This window comes from Palaemon carinicauda, chromosome 28 (genome assembly GCF_036898095.1).
Source record: "Palaemon carinicauda isolate YSFRI2023 chromosome 28, ASM3689809v2, whole genome shotgun sequence".
Taxonomy (NCBI): Eukaryota; Metazoa; Arthropoda; class Malacostraca; order Decapoda; family Palaemonidae; genus Palaemon; species Palaemon carinicauda.
Genome location: NC_090752.1, coordinates 13,224,532 through 13,237,031, shown reverse-complemented (window position 1 = coordinate 13,237,031; position 12,500 = coordinate 13,224,532). Strand labels below are relative to the sequence as shown.

General features: G+C 33.2%; 1 protein-coding gene across 1 annotated transcript in view; it reads left to right on the top strand.

The window, feature by feature from the left end:
• Nucleotides 1–12,500, top strand: part of LOC137621408 (protein tincar-like) — a 414,290-nt gene that overhangs the window by 49,775 nt on the left and 352,015 nt on the right. The window contains 2 exon segments of the mRNA XM_068351706.1: nucleotides 224–343; nucleotides 5,130–5,266. Coding sequence (XP_068207807.1) covers nucleotides 224–343; nucleotides 5,130–5,266 — 257 coding nt within the window.

Sequence of the window (12,500 nt, the reverse complement as noted above, 5' to 3'; positions counted from 1 at the left end):
GACTCTAATAATTTTAATGATAAACTCTCTTAATTTCCAGGACATCAATTAACAAGAAAGAAATTCTAAATTATCTTCAGGAAGAAAAACATCCCAATGAGAAATAACTTCCCTACTTCTGGAGTAAATATATCGAAAATATATTTCTCCAGAATAAAACTATAGTATTACATAAAGAAAGGAAGCCAAAGAGAAACTTACCTAATATATTTTTTTCGTTCAGGTTGAGGACACAGAGGGCCCAGTCATGGTCATTGGCGCAGGAAAGACTTACCTCCTTCAGGAGGGAAGTCCCAAAAGGTCACTTATGAAGCTGGTCATGCACACCGTCACTGAGAAGAAGGTAAGACCATGAAGACTTATTATTATTATTACCTCCGTCAAGGAGGTTATGTTTTCGAGTCGGTTTATTTATGTCTCTGTGTCTGTCTGTGTATAGAATTACGTCAAAACTTCTTAACGGATTTTGACGAAATTTTCTCCACAGATAGATCTTAGGTCATGGGTGATCCCATTAAATTTTGATGATCCGGATCTGGATTTGGATTTTTCCTAATTTTATAGATTAACTCAAAACAAATTGACGGATTTTAACGAAAATTTGTTCACAGGTAGATCTTAGGTCATGGGTGATCTCATTAAATTTTGGAGATGGTCCGGATCTGGATTCTAAATCCTGATTTGGATTTTTCACAATTTAAAAGATTACATCCAAATAAATTGACGGATTTTGACGAAATTTTCACCTCAGATAGATGTTACAGTAGGTCATGGACGACCCCATTAAATTGTGGAGATGATCCGAATTCTAGATCTGGATTTGCATTTCAAAGATAACGTCAAACAATGTGACGAATATTATTATTATTATCATTACTATTATTACTAGCTAGGCTATAACCCCAGTTGGAAAAGCTGGATGATATAAGCTCAAGGGCTCCAACAGGAAAAAGTAGCCCAGTGAAGAAAGAAATAAATAAACTACAAGAGAAATAATGAACAATTAAAATGAACTATTTAAAGAACAGTAACAACATTGACGTAAATCTTTCAAATAAAAACTATAAAAACTTAAAAAAAACAAGAGTAAGAGAAATAAGATAAAATAGTGCGCCCGAGTGTACCCTCAAGCAAGAGACAATCATTTATGCTTATTGGCTTTAACAGAAATCCGTTTGCAATAAAGTTTGCGGGTTTAGAGTTATGGTGCAACTTGTAATTTATACAGTCTCTTTTCCAAGTTACGACTCTGTTTACATCCTCCTTCAAATAACAACAAATTGTTGACAATTGATTTACCAACCTCAGTACAACTTGGCCGCAAACATGAATATTTGTTATCATTTACCAATCAGAAGTTCAAACTTGCAGCGAATGTTTTTATTTTGGACAGGTTGACATAAGCGTCTCTTCACAGTTTATATATGGCAGGTCTATTTGAAAGTCGTTACTGATCTTAAGATATTTTGTACTGGTTATTTTTTACTTTCATATAGTTTATTTATTTCCTTTCCTCACTGGGTTCTATTTCCATGTTGGAAACTTTGGGCTTATAGCGTCCTGTTTTTCCAACTAGTTGTAGCATCTACCGTCTTGGGGTAGATTTCTCTTGCTTGAGGGTACACTCGGCCACACTGTTGTATCTTATTTCTCTTCCTCTTGTTTTGTTTAAGTCTTTATAGTTTATGTATGAAAGATTTATTTTGAATGTTGATATTGTCCTTAAACTTTTCTTTTTGTTTATTTCCTTATTTCCTTTCCTCACTGAGCTATTTTCTCTGTTGTGGCCCTTGGGCTTACAGCTTCCTGCTTTTCCAACGAGGGTTGTAGCTTGGCAAATAATAATAATAATAATAGTATCTCTTCTACCATTAATTTTGATAGTGTATTATTATCTTAAGAAAGATCCCTTATCCCTTAAACTACTAACTACAAAACTTCCTTAATATGGAATATCTAATTTTCACAGATCATAACTAATTAATTGACTTCCATGTAATCATTCAGGTTTATTCTATTAAACTGCATCAGAAGTTGAAAGTATTTTTTGTATTATCATTATTATTACTAGCCAAGCTACAACCCTAGTTGGAAAAGCAATATGTTATAAGCCCAAGGGCTCCAACAGGGAAAAATAGCCCAGTAAGGAAAGGAAATAAGGAAATAAATAAACGATATAAGAATTAATGAACAATTAAAATAAAATATTTTAAAAAAATTAACAACATTAAATCCCCGGCTTCAAAACCTAGCTTGTACCATTAATCTGTATATTGCAGGATTAAATCCATCCTTTGATCTACGAAAATCCCTAATCCCAGCTTCATAATTCCCTGATTACATCAATATCTGATCGCATCTATTTATTAATGAAGAGTAAACCGTATTTAGTTCTTGTTTATGGTTGATAAGAACTAAAACCAGCTCGGTCAGCTTATTTTTATTTGGCTTGCTTTGGATGCAGTTTTTGTCCTACATATATTATTTTTAGATTTTTAAATAAAAGATAAAATATTTGCGTTCGGTCTTTTGTTTCTATTTCTTAAAAGGATTAGTAAATTTTTTGAAGGTATTTATTTTGTATTCATATAATTAACACACATATATATGTACAAATTACACACACACATTTATATAAATATATATATTAATATATGTACATACATACATATATATATATATATATATATATATATATATATATATATATATATATATATATATATATGTATATATATATATATATATATATATATATATATATACATATATATATATATATATATATATATATATATATATATATATATATATATATTTATACTGTATGTGTATAAATCTATACATATTTCATCATATGCCTTGATTACCATTGAAGTGGCTAGCACCAGAATAGCATATCCTTTCGATTTTTTCATCAATTCTATAGGTGTAAGGTTGCAAGCCACACACCCTATTATTTAACCCTAACATGCCTGTGTAACCATTTACAGCTGACTAGGAGATAGGCTAGGAGTGATATATAACCTACAAAACTATAAATTGATAATGATAATGATAATAATATTAATTATAATAATAATAATAATAATAATAATAATAATAGTCCTCAGCCATGTAGGCCTGGGTCTTCCAACTCTCCTAGTGCCTTGTGGAGCCCAGCTGAACGTTTAGTGAACTAATCTCTCTTGGGGAGCGCGAAGTTTATCTCAATGCCATACCACTCAGCCACGTACCACCTCTCTGATTTCACCTTATCAAATCTTCTTTCTTTCTCTGATTTCACCTTACTAAATCTTCGTTTTCTCTCTGATTTCACCTTATTAAATCTTCGTTCTCTCTCTGATTCCACCTTATTAAATCTTCGTTCTCTCTCTGATTTCACCTTACCAAATCTTCGTTCTCTCTCTGATTTCACCTTATTAAATCTTCGTTCTCTCTCTGATTTCACCTTATTAAATCTTCGTTCTCTCTCTGATTTCACCTTATTAAATCTTCGTTCTCTCTCTGATTTCACCTTATTAAATCTTCGTTCTCTCTCTGATTTCACCTTATTAAATCTTCGTTCTCTCTCTGATTTCACCTTATTAAATCTTCGTTCTCTCTCTGATTTCACCTTACCAAATCTTCGTTCTCTCTCTGATTCCACCTTATTAAATCTTCGTTCTCTCTCTGATTTCACCTTACCAAATCTTCGTTCTCTCTCTGATTTCACCTTATTAAATCTTCGTTCTCTCTCTGATTTCACCTTATTAAATCTTCGTTCTCTCTCTGATTTCACCTTATTAAATCTTCGTTCTCTCTCTGATTTCACCTTACCAAATCTTCGTTCTCTCTCTGATTTCACCTTATTAAATCTTCGTTCTCTCTCTGATTTCACCTTATTAAATCTTCGTTCTCTCTCTGATTTCACCTTACCAAATCTTCGTTCTCTCTCTGATTTCACCTTATTAAATCTTCGTTCTCTCTCTGATTTCACCTTATTAAATCTTCGTTCTCTCTCTGATTTCACCTTACCAAATCTTCGTTCTCTCTCTGATTTCACCTTATTAAATCTTCGTTCTCTCTCTGATTTCACCTTATTAAATCTTCGTTCTCTCTCTGATTTCACCTTACCAAATCTTCGTTCTCTCTCTGATTTCACCTTATTAAATCTTCGTTCTCTCTCTGATTTCACCTTATTAAATCTTCGTTCTCTCTCTGATTTCACCTTACCAAATCTTCGTTCTCTCTCTGATTTCACCTTATTAAATCTTCGTTCTCTCTCTGATTTCACCTTATTAAATCTTCGTTCTCTCTCTGATTTCACCTTATTAAATCTTCGTTCTCTCTCTGATTTCACCTTATTAAATCTTCGTTCTCTCTCTGATTTCACCTTATTAAATCTTCGTTCTCTCTCTGATTTCACCTTATTAAATCTTCGTTCTCTCTCTGATTTCACCTTATTAAATCTTCGTTCTCTCTCTGATTTCACCTTACCAAATCTTCGTTCTCTCTCTGATTCCACCTTATTAAATCTTCGTTCTCTCTCTGATTTCACCTTACCAAATCTTCGTTCTCTCTCTGATTTCACCTTATTAAATCTTCGTTCTCTCTCTGATTTCACCTTATTAAATCTTCGTTCTCTCTCTGATTTCACCTTATTAAATCTTCGTTCTCTCTCTGATTTCACCTTACCAAATCTTCGTTCTCTCTCTGATTTCACCTTATTAAATCTTCGTTCTCTCTCTGATTTCACCTTATTAAATCTTCGTTCTCTCTCTGATTTCACCTTACCAAATCTTCGTTCTCTCTCTGATTTCACCTTATTAAATCTTCGTTCTCTCTCTGATTTCACCTTATTAAATCTTCGTTCTCTCTCTGATTTCACCTTATTAAATCTTCGTTCTCTCTCTGATTTCACCTTATTAAATCTTCGTTCTCTCTCTGATTTCACCTTACCAAATCTTCGTTCTCTCTCTGATTCCACCTTATTAAATCTTCGTTCTCTCTCTGATTTCACCTTACCAAATCTTCGTTCTCTCTCTGATTTCACCTTATTAAATCTTCGTTCTCTCTCTGATTTCACCTTATTAAATATTCGTTCTCTCTCTGATTTCACCTTACCAAATCTTCTTTCTTTCTTCTAGGCACGCGGGGAAGAAGAAGAGATTTATTGGCTCCGGCCGAAGCCTCCCGCTGGAGGCGCTGGTTCCTGGAACAAGCGGAAGCACTCGCCTGGGGTCAAGCACACGGTCACCTTCAACGATACTCCATCTACTTCAAGGTACGGATTGATATTTAGTTTAGAATTTAATTATAACTTTTCGTGAAATTGTCATTAACTGTTCATTAAGTTCATCCATATGATTAATGTCTCCATCAACCGTTCAGTAAGTTCATCCATATGATTAATGTTTCCATCAACCGTTCAGTAAGTTCATCCATATGATTAATTTCTCTATCAACCGTTCAGTAAGTTCATCCATATGATTAATGTCTCCATCAATCGTTCAGTAAGTTCATCCATATGATTAATATCTCCATCAACCGTTCAGTAAGTTCATCCATGTGATTAATATCTCCATCAACCGTTTAGTAAGTTCATCCATATGATTAATATCTCCATCAACCGTTCAGTAAGTTCATCCATATGATTAATATTTCCATCAACCGTTCAGTAAGTTTATCCATATGATTGATATATCCATCAACCATTCAGTAAGTTCATCCATATGATTAATGTCTCCATCAACCGTTCAGTAAGTTCATCCATATAATTAATGTCTCCATCAACCGTTCAGTAAGTTCATCCATATGATTGCTATCTTCGTTGTAATACTCATTGCCATCTTGAAGTAGTGGCTCCTCCAGTAAAGTCAGGCCAGTGCAACGACAGTGGTCTGAAGAAACAAATCTAATTATGACAATTGCCTGTATTATATTTTATCTTTTTTCTTTTCTTAGCCATTTTAACAGGTGTTGGTTTTTAGGTGTTTAGTGTTCTCAGAGCTGTGTGAACTTAATTTGAATGATAAAGTTAAATTAGTTTGAATGATATAAAAAGTTGAAATAGTTTGAATGATATTAAAATTGAAATAGTTTGAATGAAAATTAAATTTGAAATAGTTTGAAGGATATTAAAATTGAAGTAGTTTGAATAATATAAAAGTTGAAATAGTTTTAATGATATAAAAGTTGAAATAGTTTGAATGATATTGAAGTTGAAATAGTTTTAATATTAAAGTTGAAATAGTTTGAATATTAAATAAAGTTGAAATATTTTGAATGAAAATTAAAGTTGAAATAGTTTGAATGAAAATTAGAGTTGAAATAGTTTGAATGATATAAAAAGTTGAAATAGTTTGAATGAAAATTCAAGTTGAAATAGTTTGAATGATATAAAAAGTTGAAATAGTTTGAATGATATTAAAGTTGAAATAGTTTGAATGATGTGAAATTTGAAAATAGTTTGAATGATATAAAAAGTTGAAATAGTTTGAATGAAAATTAAAGTTTAAATAGTTTGAATGATATTAAAGTTGAAATAGTTTGAATGATGTGAAATTTGAAAATAGTTTGAATGAAATAAAGGTAGAAATAGTTTGAATGATATTAAAGTTGGAATAGTTTGAATATTAAAGTTGAAATAGTTTGAATGATATAAAAAGTTGAAATAGTTTGAACGTTATTAAAGTCGAAATAGTTTGAATGAGATAAAAGTTGAAATAGTTTGAATGACAAAAGTTGAAATAGTTTGAAGGATATAAAAGTTAGAATATTTTGAATGATATAAAAAGTTGAAATAGTTTGAATGATATAAAAAGTTGAATTAGTTTGAATGATATAAAAAGTTGAAATAGTTTGAATGATGTGAGAGTTGAAAATAGTTTGAATGAAATAAAGGTAGAAATAGTTTGAATGATATTAAAGTTGGAATAGTTTGAATGACAAAAGTTGAAATAGTTTGAATGATATAAAAGTTGAAACAGTTTGAATGATAAAAAGTTAAAATAGTTTAAATGATATTAAAGTAGAAAATATGTATATAAACCTATTTCAAAACTTTCGGTTTCGAAACATTAAATCATTTTCAACCATGATAAGGAACTAAATCGTCCCAAGTGAGAAATAATAATAATGATAATAATAATGTTTATTGGACAAAAATTATTTACATTAAAATATTTACAAAAAAGATTCAGTCCAAGCCCATGTGGAGCAGAGCTCGGGCAATAGAAGAGCTCTTCGGGCAATAAAATACTTAATAAGCGGCCTGAAGGGTTGCTGAGAAATGGGAGTTGAGAAAAGTGATACATCACAGAAAAGAAAACATTCTCAACATATTACTCTCTAAGAGTTCGATGATTTATGTTACAGTACTTATAACGGATGTCTTAACAATTGATTTATGTAATGCTTAAAATTGAGGTATGGCACTTTGCTGAAATATTTCACTTTTTCTCATAGGAGAAAATCTTGGGAAGTCTTTTTGAAAATATTCGTAGCGTCTATTCATCTTTATGAATAATTTCTCAATTTTCAAAACCAATTTAATTTATAATGACAAGAAATAGATAAAGTTATTTAACTTTTCCTAATAGAAAATTTCGTTAAGTATTTTTGAAAATGTTCGTAGCGTCTATTCATCTTTATGAATAATTTATCAATTTTAGAACCAATTTAATTTATAATGAAATGAAATATATAATGTTATTTCACTTTTCTTAATAGCAGGAAATCTTGGGAAGTATTTTTGAAAGTATTCGTAGCGTCCATTCATCTTTATGAATAATTTCTCAATTTTAGAACCAATTTGATTTATAATGAAAAGAAATATATAATGTTATTTCACTTTTCCTAATAGGAAATCTTGGGAAGTATTTTTGAAAATGTTATGTAGTGTCTATTCATCTTTATGAATAATTTCTTAATTTTAAAACCAATTTGATTTATAATGAAAAGAAATATATAATGTTATTTCACTTTTTCCTAATAGTAGGAAATCTTGGGAAGTCTTTTTGAAAATGTTCGTAGTATCTATTCATCTTCATGAATAATTTCTCAATTTTAAAACCAATTTGATTTATAATGAAAAGAAATATATAATGTTATTTCCCTTCTCCTAATAGGAAACCTTGGGAAGTATTTTTGAAAATGTTCGTAGTGTCTATTCATCTTTTGGAATAATTTCTCAATTTTAGAACCAATTTGATTTATAATGAAAAGAAATATATAATGTTATTTCACTTTTGTTAATATTAAATCTTGGGAAGTCATTTTGAAAGTATTCGTAGCGTACATTCATCTTTATAAATAATTTTTCAATTTTAGAATCAAGAAATTTTATTTATAATGAAGAGAAATGTATAATTAAATAGTGAACTTATAGAGTGAAAGAGGAATAACAAGAAATGGAGCTTATGGAAAATAAGATTGTAAAATATTGTAAAAGACTAGATATATAATTTCAAAGAGAATCGATATTGATAAAAGTTATTTGATGAATGAGAATGTAAAATTCTAAAATTGAAAGAAGTATGAGACTATCATATAAGGAAATGGGAAGAAAAAGTTAAATTGAGTAAAATATGGCAAGAATCTTAAGGTATTAGAAATCAAATGAAATTATCGTATATGTATAGAACAGATGATCGTATAAAATTGTTATTATAAGATAAAAAAAAATATTAAACAAAAGATATGGAGTTGAATGGTATAATAGAGCGATAGATGAAATGAAAGAAGAAAAAAGACGATAGATAAAGAGATGTAAGTAAAAATGTAGAAAAAATAGGAAGTGGGAGATGGTGATTCAAAGATAGATTAACACTGAGAAACAAGAAAAGACAATAAAATAGGAGAAGAGGGATGGAAAAAGAAGAGATGATGCAAAACAAAGGAAACGAAGAAGAATGGGGAGATCGAAAAAGAAGAAATAGAACAACGTCAAGGAAATAAATGAAATTAAATCAATAGTAGGAATGAAAGGAAGAAAAAGAATGAACGGATAGAAAAAGAGACACGACCATGAGCAAGAATGATGAGGATAAAAAATAGCAACAAGAACGAAAGGAAAGATTATCAGCGAGTAAAAGGGGAAAAAAAAAGAAGTAAAACAATAGTGAATGGATATCAAGAAAATAAATTAAATTAAATAAGATTAGAAATAAAACAGAAAAAGAATGATTGGAGAGAAAAAGAGAGACGTCTATAAGCAAGAGAGATGATGACAAAGAAATAGCAATAAGAACGAAAGGAAAGAATAAGAGCGAGAAAAAGGAAAAAAAAAACAATGAAGAAGTAAAACGATAGTGAACGGATATCAAAAAAATAAATGAAATTAAATAAGAGTAGGAATGAAACAGAAGGAAAAGAATGATTGGAGAGAAAAAGAGAGACGTCTATAAGCAAGAGATGATGACAAAAAAAATAGCAATAAGAACGAAAGGAAAGAATAACAGCGAGAAAAATTTAAAAAAAAAAAAATAAAGGAAAACGATAGTGAACGGATATAATCAAGAATAAAAAGCAAGAAAAATGAATTTGACAAAGAACTGAATAGCATTGTAAAGAAGATTACACCACCCAAATCTACCCGCAATAGACCTAGTCCTCGGTTTAGTAACTTGACCAGCGCGTGCATGTTGCTCCCAATATCGCAGATCAATATTCATTTACCCTAAATTAATCCTTCGATAAAAGTGCAAGCGGGGTGCCCCATATCGAGCGTTGTTACGGTTAATGGCTTGTTTACTTAACCGAGTCTGGTTACTGCGCTCGAAGGGGGGCCCCGGGAGAGGGAGTGGGGAGGCTGTCAGTGATAACAGGGATGTCGCAACTGAGATGAGAGAGAGAGAGAGAGAGAGAGAGAGAGAGAGAGAGAGAGAGAGAGAGAGAGAGAGGACGAAATTTTGGGATGAGGGGAAGTATAGAAAGATGAGTAGATTGGAGGAATGGGAGTGAAATGAAGAGAGAGAAACGCTGAATAATAACGGTTGGAGATAGATAGATGAGACGAATGGAAGATCACAAACGGAAGTGAGAGTGAGAGAGAGAGCAAGGACAGCGTGAGAGAGAGAGAGGACGAAATTTTGGGATGAGGGGAAATGTAGAAAGATGAGTAGATTGAAGAAGTGGGAGGGAAATGACAAGAGAGAAACTGAATAATAACAGTAGGGGATAGATAGATAGAAGAGACGAATGGGAGATCACAAACTGTAGTGAGAGTGAAAGCAAGGACAGAGTGAGAGGGGAAAGGAGAATCGAGAGAGAGAGAGAGAGAGAGAGAGAGAGGGACGAAATTTTGGGATGAGGGGAAATGTAGAAAGATGAGTAGATTGAAGAAGTGGAAGGAATTGACGAAAAAGGAACGCTGAATAATAACGGTAGGAGATAGATAGAGGAGACGAATGGGAGATCCCAAACGGAAGTGAGAGTGAGAGCAAGGACAGAATGAGAGAGAGAGAGAGAGAGAGAGAGAGAGAGAGAGAGGACGACATTTTGGGATGAGGGGAAATGTAGAAAGATGGGGAGATTGAAGAAATGGAAGGAAATGACGAGAGAGAAACTGAATAATAACAGTAGGGGATAGATAGATAGAAGTGACGAATGGGAGATCACAAACTGTAGTGAGAGTGGGAGCTAGGACAGAGTGAGAGGGGAAAGGTAAATCGCGAGAGAGAGAGAGAGAGAGAGAGAGAGAGAGAGAGAGAGAGAAGAGAGAGAGAGAGAGAGAGAGAAAACGGAATTTTGGGATGAGGGGAAATATAGAAAGATGAGTAGATTGAAGAAGTAGGGGGAAAATGACGAGAGAAAAACGCTGAATAATAACGGTAGGGGATAGATAGATGATACGAATAGGAGATCACAAACGGAAGTGAGAGTGAGAGCAAGGACAGATTGAGAGGGGAAAGGAGAATCGAGAGAGAGAGAGAGAGAGAGAGAGGGGGGGGGGAACGAATTTTTGGGATGAGGGGAAATGTAGAAAGATGAGTAGATTGAAGAAGTGGGAGAGAAATGACAAGAGAGAAACTATAATAACGGTAGGGGATAGATAGAGGAGAAGAATGGGAGATCACAAAATGTAGTGAGAGTGAAAGCAAGGACAGAGTGAGGGGGGAAAGGAGAATCGCGAGAGAAGGGGGGGGGGGAGCGAAATTTTGGGATAAGGGGAAATATAGAAAGATGAGTAGATTGAAGAAGTGGGAGGGAAATGACAAGAGAGAAACTGAATAATAATGGTAGAGGGTAGATAGAGGAGACGAATGGGAGATCACAAACGGAAGTGAGAGTGTGAGAGCAAGGACAGCGTGAGATAGAGAGAGAGGGGACAAAATTTTGGGATGAGGGGAAATGTAGAAAGATGAGGAGATTGAAGAAGTGGGAGGGAAATGACAAGAGATAAACTGAATAATAACAGTATGAGATAGATAGATGGAAGAGACGAATGGGAGATCACAAACTGTAGTGAGAGTGAGAGCAAGGACAGCGTGAGAGAGAGAGAGAGAGAGAGAGAGAGAGAGAGAGAGAGAGAGAGAGAGAGAGAGAGAGAGAGAGAGAGAGAGGGAACGAAATTTTGGGATGAGGGGAAATGTAGAAAGATGAGTAGATTGAAGAAGTTGGAGGGAAATGACAAGAGAGAAACTGAATACTAACAGTAGGGGATAGATAGAAGAGACGAATGGAAGATCACAAACGGAAGTGAGAGTGAAAGCAAGGACAGAATGAGGGGGCGAATGGAGAATCTAGTGCGAGACGGGGGGGGGGGGGGGGTAGGCGAAATTTTGGGATGAGGGGAAATATAGAAAGATGAGTAGAATGAAGAAGTGGGAGGAAAATGACGAGAAAGAAACGCTGAATAACGGTAGGAGATAGATAGAGGAGACGAATGGGGAGGTCACGAACGGAAGTGAGAGTGAGAGCAAGGACAGAATGAGAGGCGAATGGAGAAGAGAGAGAGAGAGAGAGAGAGAGAGAGAGAGAGAGAGAGAGAGAGAGAGAGAGAGAGAATGGCCTGATTAACAAAAAGCGCTTGTAGACTGCATGGTTCCGCAAGCAGAGAGAGGAAACGTTGAAGGGAAAATGAATTACGAAGAAAAGAAAAATGGAAAAGAAAAAAATGTTGAAATAGGAAAATATGAGAACAGTGGTAAGAAGTATAACAAACGATTAAGGAAAAGTGCATAAAGATGGAATAAATGTAAGATTATAATTCAGATGATTCGAAAAACAAAAGGAAACATGAAAGACTAAAAGAAGATAAAAAGGAAAAGGGAGAGTATTGCAAATGAAAGAAAGGAATAGAGAGAAAGAAAATAGACGGATTTGGAGGGGAGAGGAATACAGAAGGAAAAGAAGAAAGAAGTTAATGCAAAAAATCGAGTGGCAATATAAACTATCGATAATGCGAAAAAAAAAAAAAAACTATTTTATAAAAAGTCTTCAGGGACTTCAGTCTCTTGATGACCGGAAGTTTCCGATGGGCAATAAAAATTTAGTTTCGGTTTAAGATCCTTCTA